Raw genomic sequence first — 27,339 nt, 5'->3', positions numbered from 1 at the left:
AAGTCACTGACAACTGGGGATGGCCTATGGAAACATCCCTAAAGCGATTAGGTTTGAAACGCTATTACTGTTTGACTCAAAGTATTTATACTGTTCTTTATTCTGGTCACGTAAGCCTACAGCACTTCTGTGGTTTTCAGCCAATATCAAGGTTCTGTAAATGTGTTCTCCATGGATAGAATTGCAGAAAGTATGACTTCAGTGACATCAAAACACCAAAGTGTGCTTAAAACATATTTCTGGTGACTTACTAGTAATCTTATCATATGGGAAGGTGATTTCAAAATGGAGCCTTATTATCTTATATTGGAATATAGTATACAGTATCATTTATAGTTTGCTATGACTAAATTGACTCATGTTTTTTTTATTTATTTTTATTTTTTTTAATTTTATCTGGATTCTCATTCAAGTCAATGAGAATCTATATTTATTTATTTATTTATTTATTTATTTATTTATTTATTTATTGTATTTTTCTGAAGTTGGAAACAAGGAGGCAGTCAGACAGACTCCCACATGTGCTCGACCGGGATCCACCCGGCATGCCCACCAGAGGGTGATGCTCTGCCCATCTGGGGCATTACTCTGTTGTGACCAGAGCCATTCTAGTGCCTGAGGCAGAGGCCATGGAGCCATCCCCAGTGCCCGGGCCAACTTTGCTCCGATGGAACCTCGGCTGCGGGATGGGAAGAGAGAGACAGAGAGGAAGGGGAGAGGAAGGGGTGGAGAAGTAGATGGGTGCTTCTCCTGTGTGCCCTGACCAGGAATTGAACCCGGGACTCCTGCGCACCAGGCCGATGCTCTACGACTGAGCCAACGAGCCCGGGCTTGAAAGATCTATTTTTAGATTTCAGCATAAGTTCTTTCAATTCTAAGGTATACTTTGACCTAGGATAGTCATACTTTTTCAGGGATTGGTAAATACTTAGTTGCTGCTGATTATGATAATAGATCACTTAAATATAAAATATTGTATTATCAAATGCATCATTTTCAATTGGAACAGATGCAGCCAGGCTACGTAGTCAGCAGATATTCAACCATAGTAAGTCTGCATCTTGCTTGGTCACTGTAGACTATAGAATTCAGACTTCGTCTGTTGTCTCACTGTAAGAACACATTTTGGGACAATTCATGGGTTCTGGTTGCCACTCAGGAAGTGCTCTTTAGACAACTGTCTGGGGAAGGCAACTGATATTCCCAAACTGCTAAATACCATGAGTGTTAGCACTTCATTTAGCGCAAACAGTGCACATGATAGGCACTCAACAAATCTTTGTTGACTTGAATGAGAATCCAGATAAAATGATATATAAAATAATTAGCCTTCATAAGTTAGCCAGAGATGTTACTACACATTCTGCAAAATAATAAACTTACATAAAGATGTTGTTCAGAGAAGTTCTGACTCATTAGGCAAATCATACCTCATGGTTCTATACATAAACTAATTCCTTTTTAGGGCAAGAAATTTTTCCTGCTTTACCTAGGGAAAGATTAAAGTAGCTGGGCATACCTGTAAATGCTATGCTTGATATGAATCAGCACATGTAATTGAATGTCTTCTCTCCTTTCCTGAATATTTAACATTTGAAAGTCAACCAGTGACCACCTCTGAATGCAGACTCAACAATTTGTGTCCCCCTGAGCTATGTTCTGGGGTTTTCACAATGGTGTTTTGTCTAAAGATGATTACTAGTTCCTTTAAGAGGCACTGAAGTCAAGGCCATGGCCAGATAACTCAGTTAATTGGAATGTTGTCCAGTACGCCAGGGTTGCAGGTTTGATCCCTGGCCAGGGTACATATAAGAATCAACCAATGAATGCATAAATGAGTGGGGGGAAAAAAGAAAGTCAACCAAAGAACAAATCCATATCTTCTCTCTCCAATGAGGGGAGCTATAGAGCAAAGAGAAACTAGATGCTTGACAGGGTGTGAGAAGGAAGATGTAGATGTTGGACCTACATAGCCCTCTCCCTGGAGACATAACTTGGGCAGAAATGGAAAAGGATGTACATCTGGTCTGCCCTATTATCACCTTTGCATCAACTGACTGTTTTAGTTGGAAGTCAACATTTAACCAGTTCTGCCTGAAGCTAAAGGAAAGAGTCTAATTCTGAGAACCAAGATCTCCCTGAAAGTCCCTTTTCTTCTCTTTCTCTTAGGGCAGGAGTGTTTGCAACCTCCTGATGCTGAGGGATACTCATGAATAGATGATGCAACTTACAATGACTTGATGGTCCAATTTATCATATACTGTACCAATCATGTGGACCTAAAATAACCTTTTTGTGGAATCAGTATGAGCCATAAAACTTTAATACAACTGTATTGTGAACATTTAAAGTTTTAGCTCCTTTGCTTATCTTTATTTATTTATTTATTTATTTATTTATTTATTTTTGTATTTTTTTCTGAATTGAGAAGCAGGGAGGCAGAAAGACAGACTCTCTCATGCACCCCACCAAGATGCACCCAGCATGCCTACCAAGGGGCGATGCTCTGCCCATCTGAGGTGTTGCTCCATTGCAACCGAGCCATTCTAGTGCCTGAGGTGGAAGCCATGGAGTTGTTCTCAGCACCTGGGCCAAGTTTGCTTCAATGGAGCCTTGGCTGTGGGAGGGAAAGAGAAAGATAGAGAGAAAGGAGAGGGGGAAGGGTGGAGAAGTAGATGGGCCCTTCTCCTGTGTGCCCTGACCTTTAGTCGAACCTGAAACTTCTACACTCTGGGCTGATGCTCTGTGGCTGATCCAACTAGCCAGGGCCCTACCTTGCTTATCTTTAAAGTAATATATACAAGATATTTGCACATATAGATTTTTCATCACCAACCATCTGCTAAAAATTAATGTGAGATAAATAGTTTAGCTTTCTTCTGTTCAGATACAATTTCATTACCCTCTTCATTGATGCCATAAAAGTCCTCAGCAAGAATCAATTGTAAAATGTTTTTGCATTCCACTAGAAGCTAAACCTGGACGTTTCTGACATGCTGACATATAATTCTTTTTCTTCTGTGTGCTGTGAAAAGAAGAGGTGCTGATTATTAGCAAGTGGCCTCAGAGAATTGCATAGCTGGTGGCAGTCTCTGCACACCCTGCACAAACACATAGCCTACGAAATCACAGTGTGCAGAACCATGGCACAAAGCAGCTAGGATATTTAAAAAGTGCAGGTCATTTTTTGCATTAATAAAAATGCAAAACACAAGAAAGAAATTTAGGAGAGATTAGGTATGAATTCCCTGAGACCCAGTAATTCCCTATTCACAGTAAATAACTCAACCTTTGAAGCACAGGAATTGGCGCAAAGGAGACACTTTTCCATTCATAGAAAAAATCTCTGATCCTTTCAGTCCTGGCCTTATTTCTCTAATCTGTCTTGAGTTGAGAAATCTTCTCGTAGTGTTGTAGGCAAACACGTGAAAGATTGTGGAAGGCCCTGAATGCTAGGCCACGGAATTTAAATTTTATTCTGTAGGCAGCAGGGAGCCATTAAAAAAGTTTGAACAGGAGGAATGTAAAAAATAGGACTTGATTTGAATGCATGTTTAATATAAAAGTGCAATGATAAGATATATTAAGGAAGTGTTATGGTTCTGTTCACAGCGTGAATATAACTGGAGAATTCATCTCTACTAGCTGTCTAGCTCAGCTTTTATAGCATGCAAATTTTCAGGGCCAGCTGCAAAAGCTTGATGATAAAAGAGCAGAGTAAGATTTGAGCATGTGAATTTAATTATAAAGAGAGAATTTCAGTGATCAAGATCACTGGTAATACAGAATAATAATAATTTTAAAGGATGAGAGAGTTATTTGCTATGTTATTTGAAATCTTTGAATCCATTTCTATGCTATATAATTACCTTAAGTTTTAAGTGTTCCCTGTGGGGATAATTTATGCCTTTTGCATTATCATGCAAATGCTTGTTGAAAATGAGAGCTAAAAATTATTCCAACTAGGTCATGGTTGTCCAAAGCTTGTGAAGTATTAATCATTTCTTACATATTCTTATAGTTTATATTATATTTTTGCATTGTGTTCTGAACTAGAATAATGCATAGGTAAAATATTTGAAATTTTAAATTGTATATTTTGATAAAGAACTGTAATTTGCCTATTTTACAATTTAGTGTAATCAAAACCCTTTCTTTAAAAATTAATATAAAATATTGCAGTATAAGTCAGGCTTTACAGCAGTGGTTTTCACAAAACTATAATATAATATAAAGTAATGAGAATCATAAACGTCATCATCGGTGATGGCAACTTGTCATAAATAAAGAATCACTCTATTGTTTACCATGACATACCTATACATTTAAGAATTACATTTCTTTTATGAAAATATAATTCACTTCGTGACAGTGATATATTTTAAAATCTTGTTTTAAGGAACGTTCTCAGGATTTCATTGCTCTAGTCTTGAGTTTCTTGATATTTGAAAATTTTTTCCCAGAGATAGATGTGCATTACACATAGGAAAATCTCCAGGAAGAAATAAATGGGATTATTCTTCTCTCAGGTACCTGTGTAACTCTATAGATAGTAAGTTTAAAGAACAAAACCTGTCTTGCATGGCCTTTCAAATGTTATCCCGAGCTTGGAACACAACTGAGAGTTTGGAAAGAAAACAAAGAGATTTTTTTTTTCCAGCAGAGGAGACACAATTTATTTTTCTATCTTCCCTATTAAACCTTTGGAGTAGGCATGGGGGCAGTGGGTACTACAGGCCTTTCTCAAAGTCCATAGCATTATGGAATTGAAAAGAAATCACCACATTTATTTTCTTGTATTTCACTTCTTGTGCTCTTTCTCTGTCTTTTTCCCCCATTGCTATTTCTCTGTCTCTGCCCCAACCCTTGTCTTTCCCTTGCAAGCACAGCTCACACATACACACGAGTCTGACTAGATTTATTTATATTTCTCCTTACCCATTACCCACATATTCACCTAAACAGACAAAAGCCTAGTTTTCTAAAGATGTCCAAGGGTTTTGCCGTAACACCTTCCAGGCTAAAGATGTCACAAGAGAGAAAAGAAAGAAAGAAAGAAAAAGAAAGCTAGCAAGAAAGCAAGCAAACAAGCAAGCGGAGGGAGGGAGGGAGGGAGGGAGGGAGGGAGAGGAATATGCTCAAATTCAGTGATGAATATTTTGCAATAGTAGAATTAACTTGTCATGGCATGATCTAGAAGAATGTTAAATATACAGATTTACATAGGAGAAATGAAAAGCTTTGTGGTAGAGAACACAGTGGGTTGGGAGACAGGCTGGTAGGTGTGGCTGAAGCTCTGTGTTAAAGCTCTTCCTAGTCCCCAGTTCTTTGCAGCCCTGGAAACCTCTTCAAGATCAGGGTTTCTTAAAATAAGGGCCTCTCATATGTCATCACCAGCTACCTTATACAGATTCCAGCTTCCTCTAGAAAAAGATGCTTCCCTGCCTGGATTCATTCTCTAGAAGAAAAAAATGTGAAAGCCAGAAGTCAGTGTAATTAGCATCTGTTTCAAATTCTTCAACTGTAGCCTGACCTGTGGTGGTGTAGTGGATAAAGTGTCGACCTGGAAATGCTGAGGTCGCCAGTTCGAAACCCTGGGCTTGCCTGGTCAAGGCACATATAGGAGTTGATGCTTCCAGCTCCTCCCCCCTTCTCTCTCTCTGTCTCTCTCTCCTCTCTCTCCCTCTATGTCCCTCTCTCCTCTCTAAAAATGAATAAATAAAATAAAATAAAAAAATTCAAATTCTTCAACTGTAAAATAAAAGAAAAAAAAAGAAAAAAAAAGCTCTTTAGAGAGAAATATAAAAGGTCTACCAAAATCCATTATAAGCATATTATATGCATTATCTTTATTATAATTTATCATTATCATTATTAAACTGTCCCTTACCTGTCACTTGAATGCCATAACTATGTAAGCAGTTTTAGAAAACTTTAAATATACGCACTGCTTAAACATAATGTACTATTAGATTTACATTATTGTTGTTATTACTAACCTACATTATAAAAGTAAACCTAGCAAAACAATGGATTAGAACAAAAGAAATAAGGTAATAATATTGTACTTTTTGTGGCATAAAAATCAAAGTGAGATATAAATGTCATTTTTCCAATTAATACTGGAATATTTCACATATCTCTTTTTTTTCCTTTGGAAAGCCTTGACATTCTTTCTTTTATTTTTTTGTTTTTTATTTTTTTGGGGTTTTTTTTTTGGTTTTTATATTTTATTTTATTTTTTTATTAATGCTAATGGGGTGACATCAATAAATCAGGGTACATATATTCAAAGAAAACATATCTGGATTATCTTGTCATTCACATATGTTGCATACACATCACCCAAAGTCAGATTGTCCTCCATCACCTTTTATCTTCTTTGTGCCCCTCCCGCGCCCCCCTCCCCCTACCCCCAGTAACCACCACACTCTTGTCTATGTCTCTCAGTCTCATTTTTATGTCCCACCAATGTATGAAATCATGTAGTTCTTGGTTTCTTCTGATTTACTAATTTCACTCCGTATAATGTTACCAAGATCCCACCATTTTGTTGTAAATGATGCGATGTCATCATTTCTTATGGCTGAGTAATATTCCATAGTGTATATGTGCCACATCTTCTTTATCCAGTCCTCTATTGAAGGGCTTTTTGGTTGTTTCCATGTCTTGGCCACTGTGAACAATGCTGCAATGAACGGTTTGAAATAGCCTAATAGTCTAAAATCTGAATTACTATAATGTGGAATGGTGAATCCATATGATATTAAAGAGATATGTGTTTTGGCTGAAAGTTCCTCTCTTTCAGGACTTTAAATATTGGGGTCCACTCCCTTCTAGCTTATAGAGTTTCTTTTGAGAAATCTGATGATAATCTAATGGGCCTTCTTTTATATGTTGTATTCTTCTTTTCCCTGGCTGCCTTGAGAATTTTTTCTTTGTGGTTGATTTGTGCCAATTTCATTTTGATGTGCCTTGGAGTAGGTTTGTTGGGGTTAAGAAAACTCGGATTTCTGTTTGCTTCTTGAATTTGAGGCTTTAGTTCTTTCCATAGGCTTGGGAAGTTCTCATTTATTATTTGTTTGAATATGTTCTCCATTCCATTTTCTCTCTCTTCTCCCTCTGATATACCTATCATTTTTATGTTATTATTCTTGATGGAGTCAGACAATTCTTGTAGGGCTTTCTCATTTTTTTTTAATTTTTTAGTCTCTTTCTTCTTCTCTCTGTTGTGCCTCAAGTTGCTTGTCTTCTATTTCACTAATTCTACCTTCTATCTGGCCTGTTCCATTAGCTAAGCTTGTTACCTCGTTTATCAGCTTGTGAATTGAGTGTTTCATCTCTGTTTGATTTGTTTTTATAGTTTCAATTTCCTTGGTAATATATTCTTTTTGTTCATTGAGTTGTTTTCTGAGCTCCCTAAATTGCCTTTCTGTGTTTTCTTGTATATCTCTGAGTATTTTTAGGATTTCTATTTTAAATTCTCTGTCATTTAGCTCCAAGGTTTTCAATATATTAAATTTTTTCTCCATAGATTTTTCCTCATCTATCTGTGTTACCTCTCTGTCTTTGGTATCCATGATATCTGATTTCCTTTTCCTTAATGGCATCTGAGGGTGGTTTTGTTGATAGCACTAATGAGAATTAATAAAGAATAAAAAGTTAAAAAACAAAAGATGAAAATGAATAAAAAATTATTTCCCCCCCTTTTTTTTCCTCTCCTGTCCTCTCCCTTCCTTCTTGAGAAAATCTTGTGGTGAACTGTGAATTATATTGTGCTAAATAGAACAAAAACTACCGATAATATTGGGCCTGAGTTGGGGAGAATTGATAAAGGGACAAAAAGGGAGTATGGGCCCCACAAAATGCAAAAGAGGAAAAAATTTGGGTCAAAAATAAAATGATTTGCTTTTAGGTGATGGTGAACTAAGTGATATGATGAGAGGAATAAGAGGGAAACAGGAAAAAGGGGAAAAATTAAAAAAAATTACTATTGTATTTAGTGGAGCAAGAACTAGATAAAATGGAGAACCAGGGTTGGGAGCACTGCTAGTGAATTAAAAAAGCTAAGTAAAAAAAACCCAAAGCGCCACAAAGAAAAATTTGAGTCACAGATAAAATAATTTGTTCATGATTGAGGATTGAATGAGAGGAAAAGTAAAGGAGAAAAGAAGAAACTATATAGAGGGAGAGAAAAAAAGAAAGAGGAAAACACAAAAAGAAGAAAAAGGAATAAAAGGAGAGAGATAGATAGAGTTAAGGGTTTTGGAGTGCAACCCTCATAGAGAGAAAGGAAGAAGAAAGAAAAGATAATGGGAGATGTAACACTTATGGGTAGTGTAGTTCAAGGAGAGGATAAAGTAAGACCAGCAGAGAATTAAACGACCAAATGGGAAGAGGAAGAAAATAAGACAAGAAGATAAGAGAAACAAACGAACAAACATAATAAAATGGGATAGGTTATAATGTCTGTGGATTATTCTTGATTTTGAGAGGTTATCTTCTTGCTTTTTCTTTTCTCTCCCTCTTCCTGGTCATTGACTCTGTACCCCGGGTTCTGCCCCTGTGGCACGTTTAGGTAGAGGTTTGCAGTTGATAAGTCTCTATGGTGATGTTATATATTGGGCTTCAGTCTTGTTGGCAGTCGAGGCTCATTAGCATTTGCAGGCTCCACCAATGAGAGAGTCCATGTTCCCGGAGCCTCTCTCCTAGTCTTTCCTTCCTGAATTAGTAGCATGATGATACAGCAATGGGGTTGCTGCTGTCTCTGCCTTCGCGTTTAGTGTGGAACTTCTGGAGGCTCCAAGGATAGATTTTTCTGTCTCTGGTTGAAGATCTTGTTGAATTTTTGGGGAGATTTATTGGTATCACTCCTTATGGAGCCATTTCTCTGACGTCACTCTAATTTCCACATTTTGTGGGATTTTTTGTTTCCCTTTTGCAGTTGAATTTTAATTTCAAAGATTTATGGTCAGAAAATATGCTTGGTAAATTTCAGTTTTCCTGAATTTGTTGATGTTAGTTTTGTGGCCGAAAATGTGGTCTATCCTTGAGAAAATTCCATGTATACCAGAGAAGAATTTATAATCTTATGATTTGGAATTAAATGTTCTGTGAATGTCTATTATGTCTATTTGGTCAGTGTGTCATTTAAGGCTGATAATTTCTTTATTGATTTTTCATTTGGTTGACCTATCAAAAGGCATCAATGATGTGTTGAAATCTCCAATTATGATTGTGTTTTTGTCTGCTTCTATTTTAAGTGCATTCGTAGATCATTATCTATTTTGGTGCTTACTGATTAGGTGCTTATATATTGAGAAATGTTATGTCTTGATACAATCTCCCCTTTCTCATGAAGAAATGTCTATCTTTTTCTCTGGATAACTGTGTTGTCTTGAAGTCAGCATTGTCAGATATGAGTATGGTTATACCTACTTTTCTTTGGGTATTATTCACTTGGAGAATTGTCTTTTGACCATTCACTTCGAGTCTACTTTTGTCCTTATGACTATATGTTTCTCTTGAAGGCAGCATACGGTTGAGTTTTGCTTTTTGATCTAATCTGCTACTCTGTGCCTCTTTATTGGTGAGTTCAGTCCATTTACATTTAGGGTAATTACTGACACTTGAGGATTTACTTTAGCCAGTTTATGTTATTATTTTCTGGTAGCTCCTTGTCTTGTTTTGTGTTCTCTTTCATGTTGCTTTCTGTTATTTTTGTTTGATGGTATTACATTACTTCTTTCACCTGTTTCATCTTTTTTTAAGCTGTGTATTTCAGTAGTAGCTTTTTAGTGGGTGGTTGCCCTTAGGTTATTAAGAGAAAAATGTTCATATATACAAGAGTTCTTTGTGTCATGAATGTTTCTTCAATCCATCTTCATTTGCTACTACAAATGTTTATCTTCCTTCATTTTATGTTATTGTTGTCACAGATTATCCTTTTTTTTTTTTTTTGTAACCTCATTGGAGCTTTTACTTGTAATTGTGATTTGTTTTGTTCTCTGTATCTGATCAAATAACCCCCTTAAGTATTTCCTGCAGTGGAGGTTTTCAAGTGATAAGTTATCTCAGCTTCTGTATGTCTGCAAAAGTTTTGTTTCTATTCATATTTGAAGGATAACTTGATGATTATAATATTCTTGGCTGGTAACTTTTATTCACTGCTTTAAACTTTTGGGCCCACTTTCTTCTGGCTTGTAGAGTTTCTGCTGAGATGTGTGATGATAACCTAATGGGTTTTCCTTTATAAGTAATGTTCTTTTTTTCTCTAGCTGACTTGAGGAATCTTTGTCATTGATTTTTTGACAATGTTATTACAATGTGCCTTGGAGTGGGTCTGTTTGGGTTGAGGTAACTTGGCATTGTGCTTAATTTTTGGATTCAAGGTTCTATCTCTTATCATAGGCTTGGGAAATTATCATCAATTATTTCTTTTTATAGGCTCTCCATTCCTTTCTCCCTCTCTTCTTCCCTTGATAGATCCATTATTCCTATATTGCTCTTTCTGATGGAGTTAGACAATTCTTGTAGAGCTCCTTGTTTGTTTGTTTTGTGTTTTCTTTTTAATTAGTGAGACTGTCTCTTCTCTCTGCAGCATCTCCAATTGTCTGTCTTCAATGTCACTTATTCATTCTTCTTTCTGGCTTTTTCTATTAGCTAAACTTGCTACCTCAGTCTTCAATTCATGTATTGAGTTCTTCATCTTTGTTTTTAAAATTTCTATCTCCTTAGTGTGTTGTTCATTTTTTTTTATTTTGTGACAAAAATAAAGAGAGAGACAAAGGGAGGGAAAGAGAAGGACAGACAGACAGGAAGGGAGACAGATTAGAAGCATAAATTCTTTGTTACACTTTAGTTGTTCATTCATTGCTTTCTTATTGAGCCTTGACTGAGGAGCTCCAGCAGAGCAAGTGAGCCTTTGCTCAAGTCAGCCACTTTTGTTCAAGCCAGCAACCTTGAGCATCAAACCAGTGACCTTTGGACTCAATGAACTACCATGGGGTTGTGTCTATGATCCCATGCTCAGCCCAATGATCCTGCGCTTAAGCTGGTGAGTTTGTGCTCAAGTTGGGGGAGCCTGCGCTCAAACCAGATGTGCCCATGCTCAAGTTGGTGACATTGGGGTTTTGAAACTGGTTCCTTTGTGTGTGAGTGCAATGCTTTATCCACTGTGCCCCCACCTGGTCAGGTGAGTTTTTCATTTTGTTTTCTTAGCTTATTAAGTTGTCCATTGGTGTCTTCTCATATCTTGTTGAGTACTTTCAGAACTTCAGTTTTGAGTTCTATATCATTTAACTCCAAGGTTTCCATGTGATTGAGATTTTTTTTGGAGATTTTTCATTTTCTTTTTGAACTATGTCTCTGTCTTGTGTAACCATGGTATTCGATTTCTTCCTCCCTGGTGGCATTTGAGAATGGTGTTGTTAAGAATTGTAACAAAGAACAACTAAAAAATTAAAAATTAAAATAAAAATACAGTAAAATATAAAAATTTAAAACATTATGACAAGTATAAAAGAAAAACCACAAAAAAATATATATATATTAAAAACAAAACACCCACAAAAAAATAAGAATAAATTATATGAAAACAAAAGAAAATGAAATTCAAAAGAGAAAAAAAGAAAAAGAAGGAAAACATCAGGAAAAAAAGGAAAAATCAATTTCGGTTTCAAAAGGTTTCTTCCAGTACATGTTGTTTTAAATGTATTAGCTCTATGAAGTTTTTGGGTTGTCCTCTGCTTAGATGTTACTTTTGCAACTATGTAGGCAGGAAGCAGTTGCATTTGTGAGTGTGGCATCTGGTGATACCTATCCAACTTTAGCTTTGCTGTTTTAGCTTTCCGACTGTTACAGCTGTAACAATGGCAATGTAAGGCTTCTGGGTACTCCTCCCCACGTCTCCACAGACCTGAGGAACAGATGTGGAGCACCTCTGTTCTTCAGGAGAGAAGGTGGCTCTGGAGAGCTAGCTGTAGGTTTACTCTACCACTCTCAGTACTGCAAGGTGAGGGATGTGGGATCTTGGAGGCAGGGTACCACAGTTTTATTCTCTGTCTCTGCCAAGCAGGGGCTGCAGGCAGACTGCAGAAACACTGGCCATGACCCCATGCTCTGGCCACTTTGATTTATCTCTCCCTCTGACCCTCTATCTCACTACTCCTCCTGGTTGAAAAAGAACCTATCATTCTGGGTTTCCCTCTTCATACCATTCAGACAAAATCTGGACAGCTTGAGCTTCACTCCTTCTGGTAGTCCAGTAGAGAAAAAAAAACCCAGTCACTCTGGGTTTACCTCCTCTCCAAATCCCACCAAGAATGTGTTTTATCTACTGCCTTTTTTTTTCACCACATTCCAACCTTATATCTGTTTGGTTCGTGGATCTTTCAGGTGTGTCTGCAATCTCAGCTGGGGTTCCTTCCCTGCATTATATTCAATAATTGTTAAATTTATTGAAATTTCAAGGGTAGAGATCAAGGGTTTCTCTCATGTTGCCATTATTCTGATGTCATCCTTCAAACCCAGTGTCTCCAATCAGAACCTCAGCATTATAGATTGGTGCTTTATCCACTGCACCACCATAGGTCAAACTGCTGCTCTTTCTTGATCCAGTGGAATCAGTGCAGCCTGTGTAAAAATATTTATTTTGAGAGAAACATGCTAAAAGGGAATATTTATAATATACATGGCAATCCTTAAATCTTGCCATTCTACTGAAATACACACTCAGATGAAACACTATCATCCTATCAATAATACCATATCTGAAAATGTTAAGCAGAGGGTGGGAGGTATGAAAAATCTGTTATTGAGGCTTATATTTGCCAAATTACTTCTCTTAATCAGGACTACATTTAGGCATGGTGTGTGCCTTTTGGTGTTATATATATATGTTTAGGGCGCTGAGATGACATAAATAATAAACAGATACTTTTTAACCATCACCTGAGAATGTAGCTACACTGCCTGCTACTTGGCTTTGTTCAGGGAAGACTCCATCACAGTCCATGTTTCTTCTGACCTGGCTCCAGTTCCTGAGGCCATAGAGGCATTGCACCCTCTTGCCAAGCACCGTTGCTTTTTCTGACCTTAATAGAATACTAATTTACAAAAAGCCTTTTGTTCTGGTATAAAGATGCTTCTGGTATACCATTGTGTCTGGTGAATATTTAGAAATAATGTTACTGATTGTGTTAATACCTTCTTCAGTTGCCTATCAAAGTCTGGGTGGAGATCTAAGATTTCCTGCAAAGGGCAGCTTACCATTAACTTTTGTGTCTGTTAAGTATTCTCCAGTATGTCTTGTTGACCTGATATTGAGGGTTTCAAATGTTTTCTTCTTGCTGGTAATATTTCAGTTTCCAAATAACTATCTCTCCTTAATGATGAGTAAATTGGTTAAAAAAAGTATAAGATTTTGCTTCAGGATATGCTCATCTTGAAAATGTAGATTCTTAATCTTTTACTCAAAATATGATTATTGTAACTAGTTCTTATAAATGCCCTAGAAAAAAGTATTCACGACATGGAATGTATTATGCTAAGTGAAATAAGCCAGTTAGAGAAAGGCAAGTACCATATGATTTTACTTATATATGGAACTTAATAAACAAAATGAACTAAGAAACAAAATACAAACAGACTCAGATACAAACAACAGACTGACAACTGCCAGAGAGGAGATGGGTTAGTGGCTGGGTGAAAAAAGTGAAGGTATTAAGCAAAACAAAAACAAATAAACAAAAAAACAATTCAGACAAACACAACAATATGGTGATTACCAGAGTAAAGGGGTATGGTGGGAGGTAGATGTAGGAAAATGGAAGATAAATAGTGATGGAAGAAGACTTGACATGGAGTGGTGAAAACACAATACAATATACACATGAGGATTCATTCATTCATTCATTCATTTATTATGACAGGAAATATTTATTTAATGCATAGTATATACAGAGCACAGTGGTTGTGACCTCTAATCAGTGCTTATTATGTGTCAAGGCCACTATAGAACCTTCTTCAAGAGCAATAATAATCGCCTGAACAGGCGAGGCACAGTGGATAGAGCTTTCAGACTGGGATGCAGAGGACCCAGGTTCAAAACCCCGAGGTCGCTGGCTTGAGTATGGCCTATCTGGTTTAAGCAAGGCTCACCAACTTGAGCCCAAGGGCACTGGCTTGAGCAAGGGGTCACTCGGTCTGCTGTAGCTTTCTGGTCAAAGCACACATGAGAAAGCAATCAATGAGCAACTAAGGTGCCACAACAAAGAATTAATGCTTCTCATCTTTCTCCCTTCCTGTTTGTCTGTCCCTCTCTGTCTCTCTCTCTGTCCCATGCAAACAGAAAAAAAGGAGTGCTAATAATCATCTTCAGATTGATCGAAGGAGGTTGATTCCTTGCCATATGTGTACCTGGTATCCTCTGAATCAGGCTTCACCAATTAGGTTTAAATTCAATTTCTGTTATTTATATGAATCACTGCTGAGACCTAGACAAATGTAGTGCACTCCTTTTTCTTTGGTGGGCCCTTCTTGTTTTGGATAGAATGTTCATTTTTCCATATTTCATAAAAACCTAACTTCTTCCTACTGATTCCAGCACTGGATAAAGTGATAGTGTCACACAGATAACATAATACTCTTTTGCTTGGTTCAATAGTCTCTTTTTGTCCTCCTTTTTCTTCCCTCTCTACTGAGATTTTTAGTCCAAATTTAGTGTTGAAAGCTAGGAAATTGCCAGGGTGTGACGGAGTATTCATTTCATTGAGTTTTTCTTTGCTATTTTTCAATAGTTTTAAGAATTGCCAAGTTTTTCCCCTAATGTTGTAGATATCAGTATCTGCTATTTGTAACAAATACTAAGTCATGCATGAAAGATCTGTCTGTGCCATGACAGCTTCTTTCTACATACAGTTGATTTCATTACATGGTGTTATGGAAATTCCTTGCAGAGTTTTTACTAGTTGATACTTCTGAATCCTGTAATTTGAAATACTTAAATCTGAATCACTGATATTCAAACCTCATAAACAGTAATTGGTGCTTTGCTTTTTGCTAGGTAATATGACCAATAATTTATGAAAATTTATGAATAATTTATGAAACAAAAGAAGTTGGATTCATAAATAAGACAAGTACCCTGACATTTGGAGCCAATCAAGCATGTGTCTGAGTCACAGGGCAAAACTGGAGATCTAACTAGAGTTTGTGGGAGCACAAATGCAAATACCCTAACTGGGAGAGATCAAATGATTCTAAAGGCAGTCATATTTGAACAAGGCCTTGTGGAATAAGGGGAAAGCCAGTAGGTAAAGAGACATAAGAATGACATTTTAAACAAAGGAAATGAGTGGCATATGATGGAAGATGTGAATGAAGGCATGGTAATGACTGAATTTTGGATAATTTTAATTTCAGCATGAAGTTGTCATTTTTACAAGAGGCATGGTAAAATCATCAAGAACGCCCAAGGAAGAGAACTTTGTGATAGAAGTAAAGTCTTTCAGCAGAAAGGGAAAGACCAGTTAGGAGGTTATTAGAGCAGGCCATTGAAGAGATGATAAGGGCACAAACTAGAGTAATAGCAATGGAAATGGCAGGTCAAGATCATGGTTTCCTGAAGTTTTAAGTGTGAACAGTTTCCAGGACAGTGGATGTCAATTACTGAGGTAGGGGACACAGAAGTGGAGGTTCGAGGAACTTTGACTCTGTGCTTCAAATATTTTTCCTTTTTATGTTTTAAAGTCTTGCCCATCCTTCAAAGCTCAGTTGCAATAACATCTCTGCAAAGCAACCACTCCCCAGTCCCCCAATCAGAATTAAGTCTTGTTTCCCCTGTTCTCATATGACACCTCTTTTATACCTCCCTTTTTCTCTTTTTTCTGTGTAATAGTCTTTATTTTTTTATGATTTAACTACTTTGCTTTTTTAATTTAATTAATTGTGTTTACATAGATTCTGGGGTCACCCGAATGCCTCCCCCTTCCTCCCTATTCCCCTCAACATCTTCCTTACCCCCCTTCCTATAGCCCCCTTCCCCTTCCCTTCAGGTTTATCCCATCCTATCATCCCCTTTTCCTCTGTACTCTTTCCCTCTGGTCCCTTTGATCCCTCCTCTGTCTCAATTCTGTTCCTCAGTTCGCATTATTCCTTGGATTCCTCAAATGAGTGAGGTCATATGATATTTTTCTTTCTCTGCCTGGCTTATTTCACTCAAAATAATAGTTTCCAGGTCCCTCCATAATGTTCAACATCACTAACTATTAGAGAAATGCAAATTAAAACCACAATGAGATACCACTTCACACCAGTCAGATGGCACTTATTAACAAAACAACACACAATAAGTGCTGGTGAGCATGTGGAGAAAGGGGGAACCCTCCTGCACTGCTGGTGGGAATGCAGACTGGTGCAGCCACTGTGGAAAACAGTATGGAGATTCCTCAAAAAATTAGAAATGGAACTACTCTTTGACCTAGCCATCCCACTTATAGGAATATACCCCAAGGACACCATATCACCGACTGAAAAAAAGAAATACACCCCATGTTTATGGCAGCATTGTTCATAATAGCAAAGATCTGGAAACAGCCCAAGTGTCTGTCAGTGGACGAGTGGATTAAAAAGCAGTGGTACATACATACAATGGAATATTATGGGGCCATGAAAAAGAAGGAAATATTACCTTTTTCTATACTTAATGGCAATGAACCCTGTGTCCAAATGTTTGGGTATATTTCTGACTTTTGAAAATGTACGGTAAGCTTTCTGAGGCCACATCTTACTTACCTATGAAATTTTAGTACCTCCCAAGTTATAATGGATTATCAGAAAACATGTGTAAATGAATGAATGAGTGCTGTGATCATACAAGACATTAAATGCAGCCCTTTTTTGAGATGAGCCCTAGAGCACACAATGATCTCACTTCATTATTTTATAGATAGTAAGTTGTACAGTATGTTAATATGGCTACACAGAATCATTCACTTAAATCATATGTGTAATTCACCATATTTATATTCAAATGGTTTATCACTCTTTATGAAACTAAAATCCACTCTCCAGTGATGAGATTTATGCCCAAATGGTGATTTAATTTCCAACAAATTTAAGCAACACTCTATGCAATTGGTCTCATCACTAGAAAGGATGTGGAGACATTGAGTCAAATTTCTTTATAGGAATTCCTTGGCTTTCCCTATGTTGAAAATTCTACAAAGAGGTGTTTTCACAGCCCAATAAAATATTTTGGTCTTAGCATATTTTGGTCTTAGCTTATGATAGTTTCCTTGGAAGAACATTTCTTATTGGGTAGGTTGAATTTCTTTGAATCTTCTGAGGATTTATCAAGTGTGCCCCCAGCATAAATAAACACAAAAGATGATTCCACTCTGTGCACTATGCAGGCGAGATGACAATCAGTGAGATTACAGAGAGATTTTTTGGACTCCTAGATAAAAGAAAAAAAAATGTTCAGTTGTTGAACTTTCAGAGAAAGGCAGCCTCAATTTGAGGAATCTGCCCCTCTTTGCTTAAATGACTCTGAGAGTGCCTTAAATCCTCTAGTTGAAGTAGTGTGCATTGCTTAAAATGATATCTTCTATGAACGTGACAGAAGGTGGGACCATTGAGGCATTGTTAAGAAAAGACTGGTGTTCAGAAAGCTTGCAGTATTTTTACAAGATGGATTATTTAAGAGTTTTATCAAAAGTTATTCCTGATAACATCTCAACAAATGAGAAAAATCTAATGACTTTCTCGGTGCCACTAACACTTGTAACCCAGTTAGAATTTTCTTCATTATCTTCCACTCCCAGTGGACCCTGTGGTAGTCTATGGATTAAGCAGGAATTAAAATTTGCTGTTAATTTTATTTTGCTTACAAATGGCTATTTTAATAGCTACTTACTGCAACACACATATACATGGACTTTGAAAGGTTTTCTGTTTCTGTTTTTGTTTCTGAAACAGCCAGTTGAGTCAGGAACCCTTCATTTGTGTGGGCAACTGCACAGAAAACATGGCCAAGCATGTAGCAGAATATCACTTTCCAGTGTTGAGGGTCTCCAGGGCTGTTCTCTCATGTTTGTTTGTAAATGTTACTGTAAAAAAGGTTGGGAGTGAGGAGGAACTTTTTTTTAATTCAAGGTCCAATGATCTAAAAAGAAAATCAATTTGGTTTAGCTAAAAGTAAAACGGAGTCTTCCTTTACAGTAGGGGTCAGGTACCTTTTTGGCTGACAGAGCCATGAACGCCACATATTTTAAAATGTAATTCTGTGAGAGCCATACAACCACCCATGTACGTTACGCATTATCCAATAAAAATTTGGTGTTGTCCCGGAGGACAGATGTGATTGGCTCCAGCCACCTGCAACCATGAACATGAGTGGTAGGAAATGAATGGATTGTAATACATGAGAATGTTTTATATTTTTAACGTTATTATTTTTTTAATTAAAGATTTGTCTGCAAGCCAGATGCAGCCATCAAAAGAGCCACATCTGGGTAACGTGCCATAGGTTCCTGATCCCTGCTTTACAACATCCTTTTAGAAATATAGGCAGCCAGCTTTGTAACACAGATTTAAGACTTCAGAAATTAGAAATTATAGTTTAGAGTAACTAGACAGTCTATGAAAATTAATTACAAGAACTGAATCTTTATTTTCTCATATTTAATCCTGAAGGGAAGAAAACTCCATGTGACAGCTTTATGCTTATCTTTCGATCTTTGGCTCTTGTATTTGGCTAATATATTATATTTATGTGGATGGTTCTAATTTTTCCATTACCTTATGTTATAAAGTACTGTACTTTAATCTATGGGTTACATAGAGACACCAAGGCAGGTTACAGAAGAAATTTTAGGAGGAGATTTATTAGTAAGCTGGCTACATATGACTTACATGGGGTATAGCTAACTCAAATCATGCAGCTTCGATCATGGTCCTGAGGCTTGTTATATAAACGTGATCACATACTGGTTGGGGGAAAAAGGAGGAGGAACATGATACCAAAGTAATTTACTGATAAGCTTACAAAATTTATTTATAGGGTCTATTAAAAGGAAAAAACATTCCTACACATCAAGACTACAATATAACACAGTAGCCATAAATGTCGTTTTACATATCAAAGACATTCCCAAATCTTCTAGGGTTTACAACCCATCCCTGTTGCCACAATAGTGGGAAATGAAATGGTTAGCTTAGGATAAGGAGAGAAGCTACATGAAATTACCTTTGCTAAGAGTGTTAAGCCTTGCTTATTAGGAAATAAGCTCACGCTTGCTTAGTTTACAAGTTTTATACATATAAAGAATTTCAAAAGAAATGATTATTAGAAAGCATATAAAATGTTACAGAACGCAGGTTTTTCAAGCAAGGGGAGTGGGCTCATGATCCCATTGTCTAGAGGTATAATCACTCTCATGACTCCAGAAGAAGAGGAAGAGTTATAGGAATTTTTAATTAAGATATGTAAACATTATCTCCTAAAGGCTTTTAAGGAAGGGGAAGAGGAAGTTTTCAGATAAATTCTACCTTCTTTGCTCTTGTCTAGCAAGTGGCCTCAGTCTTTCCAGAGAAGTATAGTTGAACTATGATTACTAACTAATTTTTGCCTGTTTAATCTCTTTATCTTGTTTTTTTTTTCTCCTTAGAAGGGAGGGGTAAGGGGAGGCTGGGTCTTCTTTTTGAAATATCAGTATCAACAGTTTTGCAGTTCCTTTACACCTTATCACACTTATTACAGAAAAAAAAACTAATCATTCATCAGTAGCACTTGCACATAGCACTTTTTCTAAAACACCACACAAAATGTTATATATAGTCTTGCTTCCCAGTGATAATAGTTTATGCTATCAAAATAAAAAACTGGCCTGACCAGGCGGTGGCGCAGTGGATAGAGCATTGGACTGGGTTGCAGAAGACCCAGGTTCGAGACTCTGAGGTTGCCAGCTTGAGCAAGGGTTCAACTGGTTTGAGCAAAAGCTCACCAGCTTGACCCCAAGATCGCTGGCTCAAGCAAGGGGTTACTCGGTCTGCTGAAGGCCCACGGTCAAGGCACGTATGAGAAGGAAATCAATGAACAATTAAGGTGTTGCAATGTGCAATGAAAAACTAATGATTGATGCTTCTCATCTCTCCATTCCTGTCTGTCTGTCCCTGTTTATCCCTCTCTCTGTCTCTGTAGAAAAACAAAACAAAACAAAACAAAACTGGTCATACAAGCTTTAACAAAGTATGTCCTTAACTTTCAAATGGCAATACTACATGGTTCTCCACGAAATCCATAGCTATAAATATTTAGCTTTAGTTTATTTACTTTTCTTGTAGGAACATTTCACACCTGAGTGCAAATTCAAAGAATCCGTGTTTGAAAATTATTACGTGACATATTCATCGATGATATACCGTCAGCAGCAGTCAGGCCGAGGGTGGTATCTGGGTCTGAACAAAGAAGGAGAGATCATGAAAGGAAACCACGTGAAGAAAAACAAGCCTGCGGCCCACTTTCTGCCCAAACCACTGAAAGGTAAGTTTAATATTATAAGAGCTGCTGATTAAATGTGTATGTATTTAATTCAGTTCCTTATCACATTTTTGAAAATGGAACATAATTTTTCTTATACAAAATTTAGTACCATTTTAAACACTTAAAAATATTAAACCATCAACAATAGCATTTAATCTCCTGATTTTAATTAATTATTCAATAATATATCCCACCTTACTTATATGGAAGTAGTTTAACTGTTAACTCAGGACAACCAAGAATCTCAAATTATGCCAAAATAGTTTCTGGGAAGAAAAACAAATACTTGTGTGTACATTTAACACTTATCAGAAGACACTTTGGATACTCCCTAAGGGCCTAACAATATTGTCCAAACAATTTTCATTCATAGTTTTATTTTATAGTCATAATTAACAGATTAGTAGCAAATCAGAAAAGGTGAACAATAGTAATGGGCTGCAGAAGATAAAAATGTTAAAAGTAGAAAGACATGGTGGAGAAGCAATAGAAAATGCAGGCAAAGCAGAGCAAGATTTCAAAGAGGGTAATAGCCTGGGATTAGACTTTAAGTTTTCAGTAGGGCAAACTGCCCAGTCAATCAACATCACACTGCTTCACAGCATGGTTTCTAGAATCTCATTGCTTGGACTCAAATCCCAGTTTTACCCTTTACTAACCAAGTGGTTTTAAGAAGATTATTTTTTTGGTTTGTTTTGTTTTTTGTATTTTTCTGAAGTTGGAAACGGGAAGGCAGTCAGACAGACTCCCGCATGCGCCCGACTAGGATCCACCCAGTATGCCCACCAGGGGGCGATGCTCTGCCCATCTGGGCCGTTGCTCTGTTGCAACCAGAGCCATTCTAGCGCCTGAGGTGAGGCCATGGAGCTATGCTCAGCACCCGGGCAAACTTTGCTCCAATGGAGCCTTGGCTGCGGGAGGAGAAGAGAGAGACAGAGAAGAAGGAGAGGGGGAGAGGTGGAGAAGCAGATGGGCACTTCTCCTGTGTGCCCTGGCCGGGAATCACACCCGGACTCTTGCACGCCAGGCCAACGCTCTACCACTGAGCCAACCGGCCAGGGCTAAGAAGATTATTGATGTGAATGTGTACCTCAAGCTCCTTGTCTATAAAATATGAATAAGAGTAGGTATGAGCTTATGTTAATTAAAAGTTATAATGAGTGTGAAGCTATTAGAACAGGAGCCCAGTGTAAGTGTCCCATAAACAAGCTAGTACTGTTATTTACAGACATGGTTTTCAACCTTTTTACACTTGGAGACCTGTGAAAATGCAGAAATTGTTTTGGGATCACTAAAGCAGAAATCAACTAAAATCATTGGGTCTATAATCTTCATACAACATCAGGGTGGTTAACTCTTTTGTGAACCACTACGGAATTTCTGGCAGAGTATTTCATGCACCAGTGGTTGAAAAACAGTGATACATCATAGCAATAATATTATTGCATTAAGAATTGTGCTAACATTTAGACTCTTTAGTAGTTTCTTTTTAAAGCATGATAAAAATTAGTATTTTTTAAATGTTTTAAGTTTTAATATTTGGCTTACACAACATATTCTGGATCATATTTTAAATTCTAAGAACTTTATTAAATGCATTTTTATCAATCCTCTAATAAACATAACCATAAGTGATGTAAATTAAGCATTAGAATTCTTTACACACTACTACACAAAGACTAGATTTTACTTAATCTTATCCAGTTCTCTTACTGAGTCTTTGAAAGCAGCATTTTCTGCATTTGGTCTAAAGCATGAAAGCCTAGTAACCACAACAAAAATTGAAGTCCAGTGTGGTGTGCCCATTCAAAGTTCTTTGACACCATATTTCTGTGCTTTTCAGTGGCTATGTACAAGGAGCCGTCACTGCACGATCTCACAGAGTTCTCCCGATCTGGAAGCGGGACCCCAACCAAGAGCAGAAGTGTCTCTGGAATGCTGAATGGAGGCAAATCCATGAGCCACAATGAATCAACGTAGCCAGCGAGGAGGACAAAACAAGGGCTCTGTAACAGAACCTTACTTCCAGGTGCTGTTGAATTATTTTAGCAGTCCTTCATCCAAAAGTTCAAATTTGTCAGTGACATTTACCAAACAAACAGGCAGACTATTCTAGCTGCCATTAAACTTTATCATCAATACAAAAGCCCCATAATATAGATTGAGCTTGTGCAAAAGAATGCGAAGTATTATCAGTGAACTAAATCCGGGAGAAGGACTGCCCAGTTTTCTCATGATCTCACTTATACTTTGGGGATCACAAACTACAATCATTTCACAGCACTAGTGCTGATAAAAATTTGCCCTCCAACAAGAAAATGTAAAAGACCACAATTGCTCTTCAAAAACAAAATAAAATTAATCGTTTAAATGTTTTGTAGGGGCAAACAAAATTATGTGAACTGTGTTGTTTTCTTGGCTTCATGTTTTCTATCTACGCTTGATTCAAATGTATTCCTTACACTGGTATAGTGCAACTATCTACGCACTATTTCTGAAATTCAGTGGTTCTATTAATGACTTTGTGTCACTTAATCCAAATCAACTAAATACAGAGTTGGATCTGAATTGGCATCTCAGGCTCAAAGTAACAGTGTTCTTGGGATTTTACCTTTTTTCTTTCTTTTTTTTTTTTAAGATATGTAGTGTTCTGGTCAAGTTCTTGTGCTGTACTTTGTGCATAGAAATTTAGTTGTATTGTCAAAATCAGTCAGTAAAGATTACTTAAAAAAAAAGATCATCCTCAAGTGTAGATTTCTCTTAATTCCATTTGTGTTACCATGTCAACCTGTTGTTGTGGCTTCTCATGTAAAGACAGGAATTGTGGAACATTGATGTTATCTTTTGTGTTGTTAAAATAAGAAATGTCTTATCTGTATGTATATGAGTCCTCTTGTCATTGTATTAGGCACGTGAATATTATGTACAAGGAAATGTTAAGACTGGTTACCCCTAAACAACCTATATTTACACTTACTTCTGGAAAAGTGTTTAAGACTTAGTTAGGTTTCCATTTAGATCTTTATATCTGTTGCATGGAAGAAAGTTGGAATCTTGGCATAGAGTTGCATGATATGTAAGATTTTGTGCATTAACAGTTGTTAAAATCTGTGTTCCAAAGGTGGACATAGTATATACAGGCAGTTTTCTGTCCTGTGCACAAAAATGCTAAAAAAAAAGTTGTTTAATATTTGTTGTTGTATACCCAAATACACACTGAATAAACTCTTTATATTCATTCAAAGAAAAATCATTCACCATGTCTTTATTGTTTATTACTTACCACTCACTGTCATGGAATCCTTAAAGGATTGAGAGGGGAAATAATCTATAACACTTATCACTTTCCTTGCCCCAGTCCCAAGCCAATCAAGTTCACTGAATAATGTCTCGAAGAACCCAGCTACATCTTTCAAATTTTCTAATTGTCTTTTATCCAAGTGGACACTTGGGGAAAGATGAATATTTTAAAACCGGTAGCCACAGCTACCATCACAGTCACCTGGCCCATGAAGGTTTGCATTTGATTTAGACAGATGGTAATGAAACAATGGAGCCAAGAACTGGTGGGCCATCATCTTTATCCTAGCTTGAACCTGGCAGGCAAGAAATGCACACAGTGGGAAAACACTTCCCTTTCCATTCAGGGCTCCCAAAGCTACTGACTTATCCGAGTTTCCTAGAATCAAAGGTTTCTACCTCACCAGCCTTATTCATCTCTGTTCCCCATCTTCTTCTCTCTGCACAAACTGGCTTCTCCTTCAGCACTCTGCCATCTTGGCTGCTTCTCCTCTCCCACATGGCCTTTCTCTGCTCTCCCCCAGCATAGGATCCTCTGCCCCATTTTATAGTGTAGAAATTAAAACCTTTAATCCAATATATTCAATACAAACAAGGAAGTCTCTGATACAAAGTCACTTATCTAAGGCGTAATGGGATTTCTCATGAGAGTGCACCACCCCACATCATGCAATCAGTCAAGGGTGTGGGGAAAAGCTTAGTCTTAAAACTAACCCTTAGGCTATAATGACCCTGCCTACTTACAGCCTGTCCCCCACTTGCAATGCAAACTATAAGCGAGCAAACCTATATTTCATATTTACAAACTTATTTGACCAACAAATATCTAATAGAATCTTCTCTCTACTTGCACCAGATAATTACAAACATTCTGTGGGTACCGTATTTTTTGCTCCATAAGACGCACATGAGCATAAGACACACCTAGACTTTTGAGGAGGAAAATAAGAAAAAAATATTCTGAACCAAATGGTGTGTTAAATATTTAATAAAATATACCACAATAATATTTCAACAATGTGAACTCAACAACAGTATTAACAACCATTAGCACTGTTATTAACAAATGAGAAGAGACTTTAATGTTCAAATACTCTTTTAGTTGTCCAGGAACCCGCAGCAGCTAAAAAAAAAAAAAAAGAACTTTCTCTCCATAAGAAGCATGAGCATTTTCCCCTCCTTTTGGGGAAAAAAAGTACATCTTATGGAACAAAATATATGGTAAGTGGTGGCAGAATCAGAACTGATACTAATTTTGAATAAATGTCATCCAAATGTGCCTTAGAAACCTCATTTGCTTAAAGTGTGTCCTAACAAACACATTGATATTTCCACGAACAAGCTTTTCAAGGCAATATAGGCTTTTTCTACCATGTTTTTCCAAATTTTTTCAACCCCTACTATAAGCTATTTTCACATTTTAGGTATTGATTATAGAGAGCAATACCCACTTGTCATTACCAAAGTCTATACAGGGATATGTCAATGGCATAATGGATGACCATTTCCAATTACCAAAACAGGTGATATTCTAAAGTATTAACTATATTTACACTGACAACTTTCTATAGTTTTGGATGCAAAGATGTGGTCCCATGGTTTGGCTCCCTTTTGCCAACACCACATGAATACTAAGTGTCTGATATTTTTTTCATCACGTTTATTTTGATAAAAAGAAATACAGAAAAGTATGTTTCATCACTTTAAGAATGTTCCAGCCTGACCAGGCGGTGGAGCAGTGGATAGAGCATCGGACTGGGATGCAGAGGACCCAGGTTTGAGACCCCGAGGTCACCAGCTTGAGCGCAGGCTCATCTGGTTTGAGCAAAAAGCTCACCAGCTTGGACCCAAGGTTGCTGGCTCGAGCAAAGGGTTACTCGGTCTGCCAAAGGCGTCAAGGCACATATGGGAAAGCAATCGATGAACAACTAAGGTCTCGCAACGAAAAACTGATGATTGATGCGTCTCATCTCTCTCCATTCCTGTCTATCCGTCTCTCTGATTCTTTCTCTGTCCTTGTAAAAAAAAAAAAAAAAAAAAAAAAAGAATATTCCAAATTTTGCCAAGGCCAGTGGCACTGTGGATTGAGCATCAATCTGGCATATGGATTTCCCTGATTCTATACCAAGTCAGGGCATATAGAGAGAAGAGATCATCTTCTATCCCCATTCTCTCATTTTTCTCCTCCCACAGCCAGTGTCTTTGGTTGGTCCAAGCATTAGCACCAGGCACTGAGGATAGCTCTGTTCATTAAAGCATCGGTCCCAGATGGGGGTTGCTGGGTGGATCCCAGTCAGGATGCACGCAGGAGTTCGTCTCTCTATCTTCCTGTCTTCTCACTTAAAAAATATAATGACCTGACCAGGCAGTGGTACAGTGGATAGAGCATCAGCCTGGGAAACTGAGTGCCAGCTTGAGTGCAGACTTGCCAGTTTGTGCATGGGGTCACTGGCTTGAGCATGGGGTCATAGACATGATCTCAAGGTCACTGGCTTGAGCCCAAGGTTGCCCACTTAAGCAAAGGATCACTGGCTCAGCTGCAACACCCCCCCCATCTAGGCTCATATGAGAAAGCAATCAATGAACAACTAAGGTGCCGCTATTATGAGTTGATGCTTCTCATCCCTGTTTCTCTCTCTCAAAAAAACCACAGAAGTTTCAATTTCTAAGTGGGCATTCTTGAAGAGATTTGTTAACAGCTACAATTTAGTCATCTTGTAAGAGCCCTTTCTAGAACATACAGCATGGCTGGCTTTCAGTATTAGAATTCTAAAACAGCAAAATATCAATTGAGTTTCTCTGTTTCAATTAATTTTTGTTTCAAACACTATGCCTCTCCATCTCCCATATAGTCACTTTACACATGTGCACACACAAAGATATACCCCCTAAAGGTCTTAGATATGTTCTATTCCTCTGAGAGGATGAACATCTGTTCAGTAGAGAGACGGAGACATCCAAGTTAAAAAGCCAGGGCTCTCTGGCTTCTGACGTTGCCTACCTACCAGCTATCTATGACACGTCTATAAACTACAGAGTATTGCTCAAGTTTGTGCCACATGTTAGCATATCTGCACATTTTTTTACTTTAAATAATTGTGTGCATTGTTAAAAATAACTTGTTGCCAATTCTGTGGAGTTAACAATTGGAGTGTAATGTACACAGTTGATGATTGAGTAAAGCTCAGCTCCTGGTCAGTTGCTCTTCTTGTCAGCTCAGTGGATATTTATTACCTTATAAACTGTCAATGCACAAAATAGAGTTGGATAAAGCATTCATGCAAAGACAAATGCATTGAGATTGAGTCAATCTTGTAGAAAAAGAGATATTCTAGGGTTACAACAGGGTCCTTTTCTTTCCTTATTGAGATTAATAAAGTGGAACTCCAATAGGGAATAACTTCAGTTTTACATTCTTCACTATGTAAATCTCTCTATTACTATTTCCCTTGTACAAACTAGATCATTACAACCCACATGTTCTTTTCTTCTTT

The 27,339-nt window shown here is 37.4% G+C and overlaps 1 protein-coding gene across 6 annotated transcripts in view; it reads left to right on the top strand.

Annotated features, from left to right (window-relative positions):
• FGF13 (fibroblast growth factor 13) overlaps nt 1-23,696 on the top strand; it is a 745,910-nt gene extending 722,214 nt beyond the window's left edge. For all 6 annotated transcript variants that reach the window (XM_066357006.1, XM_066357010.1, XM_066357005.1 and 3 more), the window contains 2 exons: nt 20,347-20,545; nt 22,389-23,696. In XM_066357006.1, the coding sequence (XP_066213103.1) occupies nt 20,347-20,545; nt 22,389-22,525 (336 nt within the window). In that variant the 3' untranslated portion in view covers nt 22,526-23,696. The remainder of the gene's footprint in view (nt 1-20,346; nt 20,546-22,388) is intronic.
• The last annotated feature ends 3,643 nt before the right edge of the window (nt 23,697-27,339 follow it).

The sequence above is a fragment of the Saccopteryx leptura genome, chromosome X (assembly GCF_036850995.1).
Source record: "Saccopteryx leptura isolate mSacLep1 chromosome X, mSacLep1_pri_phased_curated, whole genome shotgun sequence".
NCBI lineage: Eukaryota > Metazoa > Chordata > Mammalia > Chiroptera > Emballonuridae > Saccopteryx > Saccopteryx leptura.
This window is presented reverse-complemented; position numbering and strand designations above follow the sequence as displayed.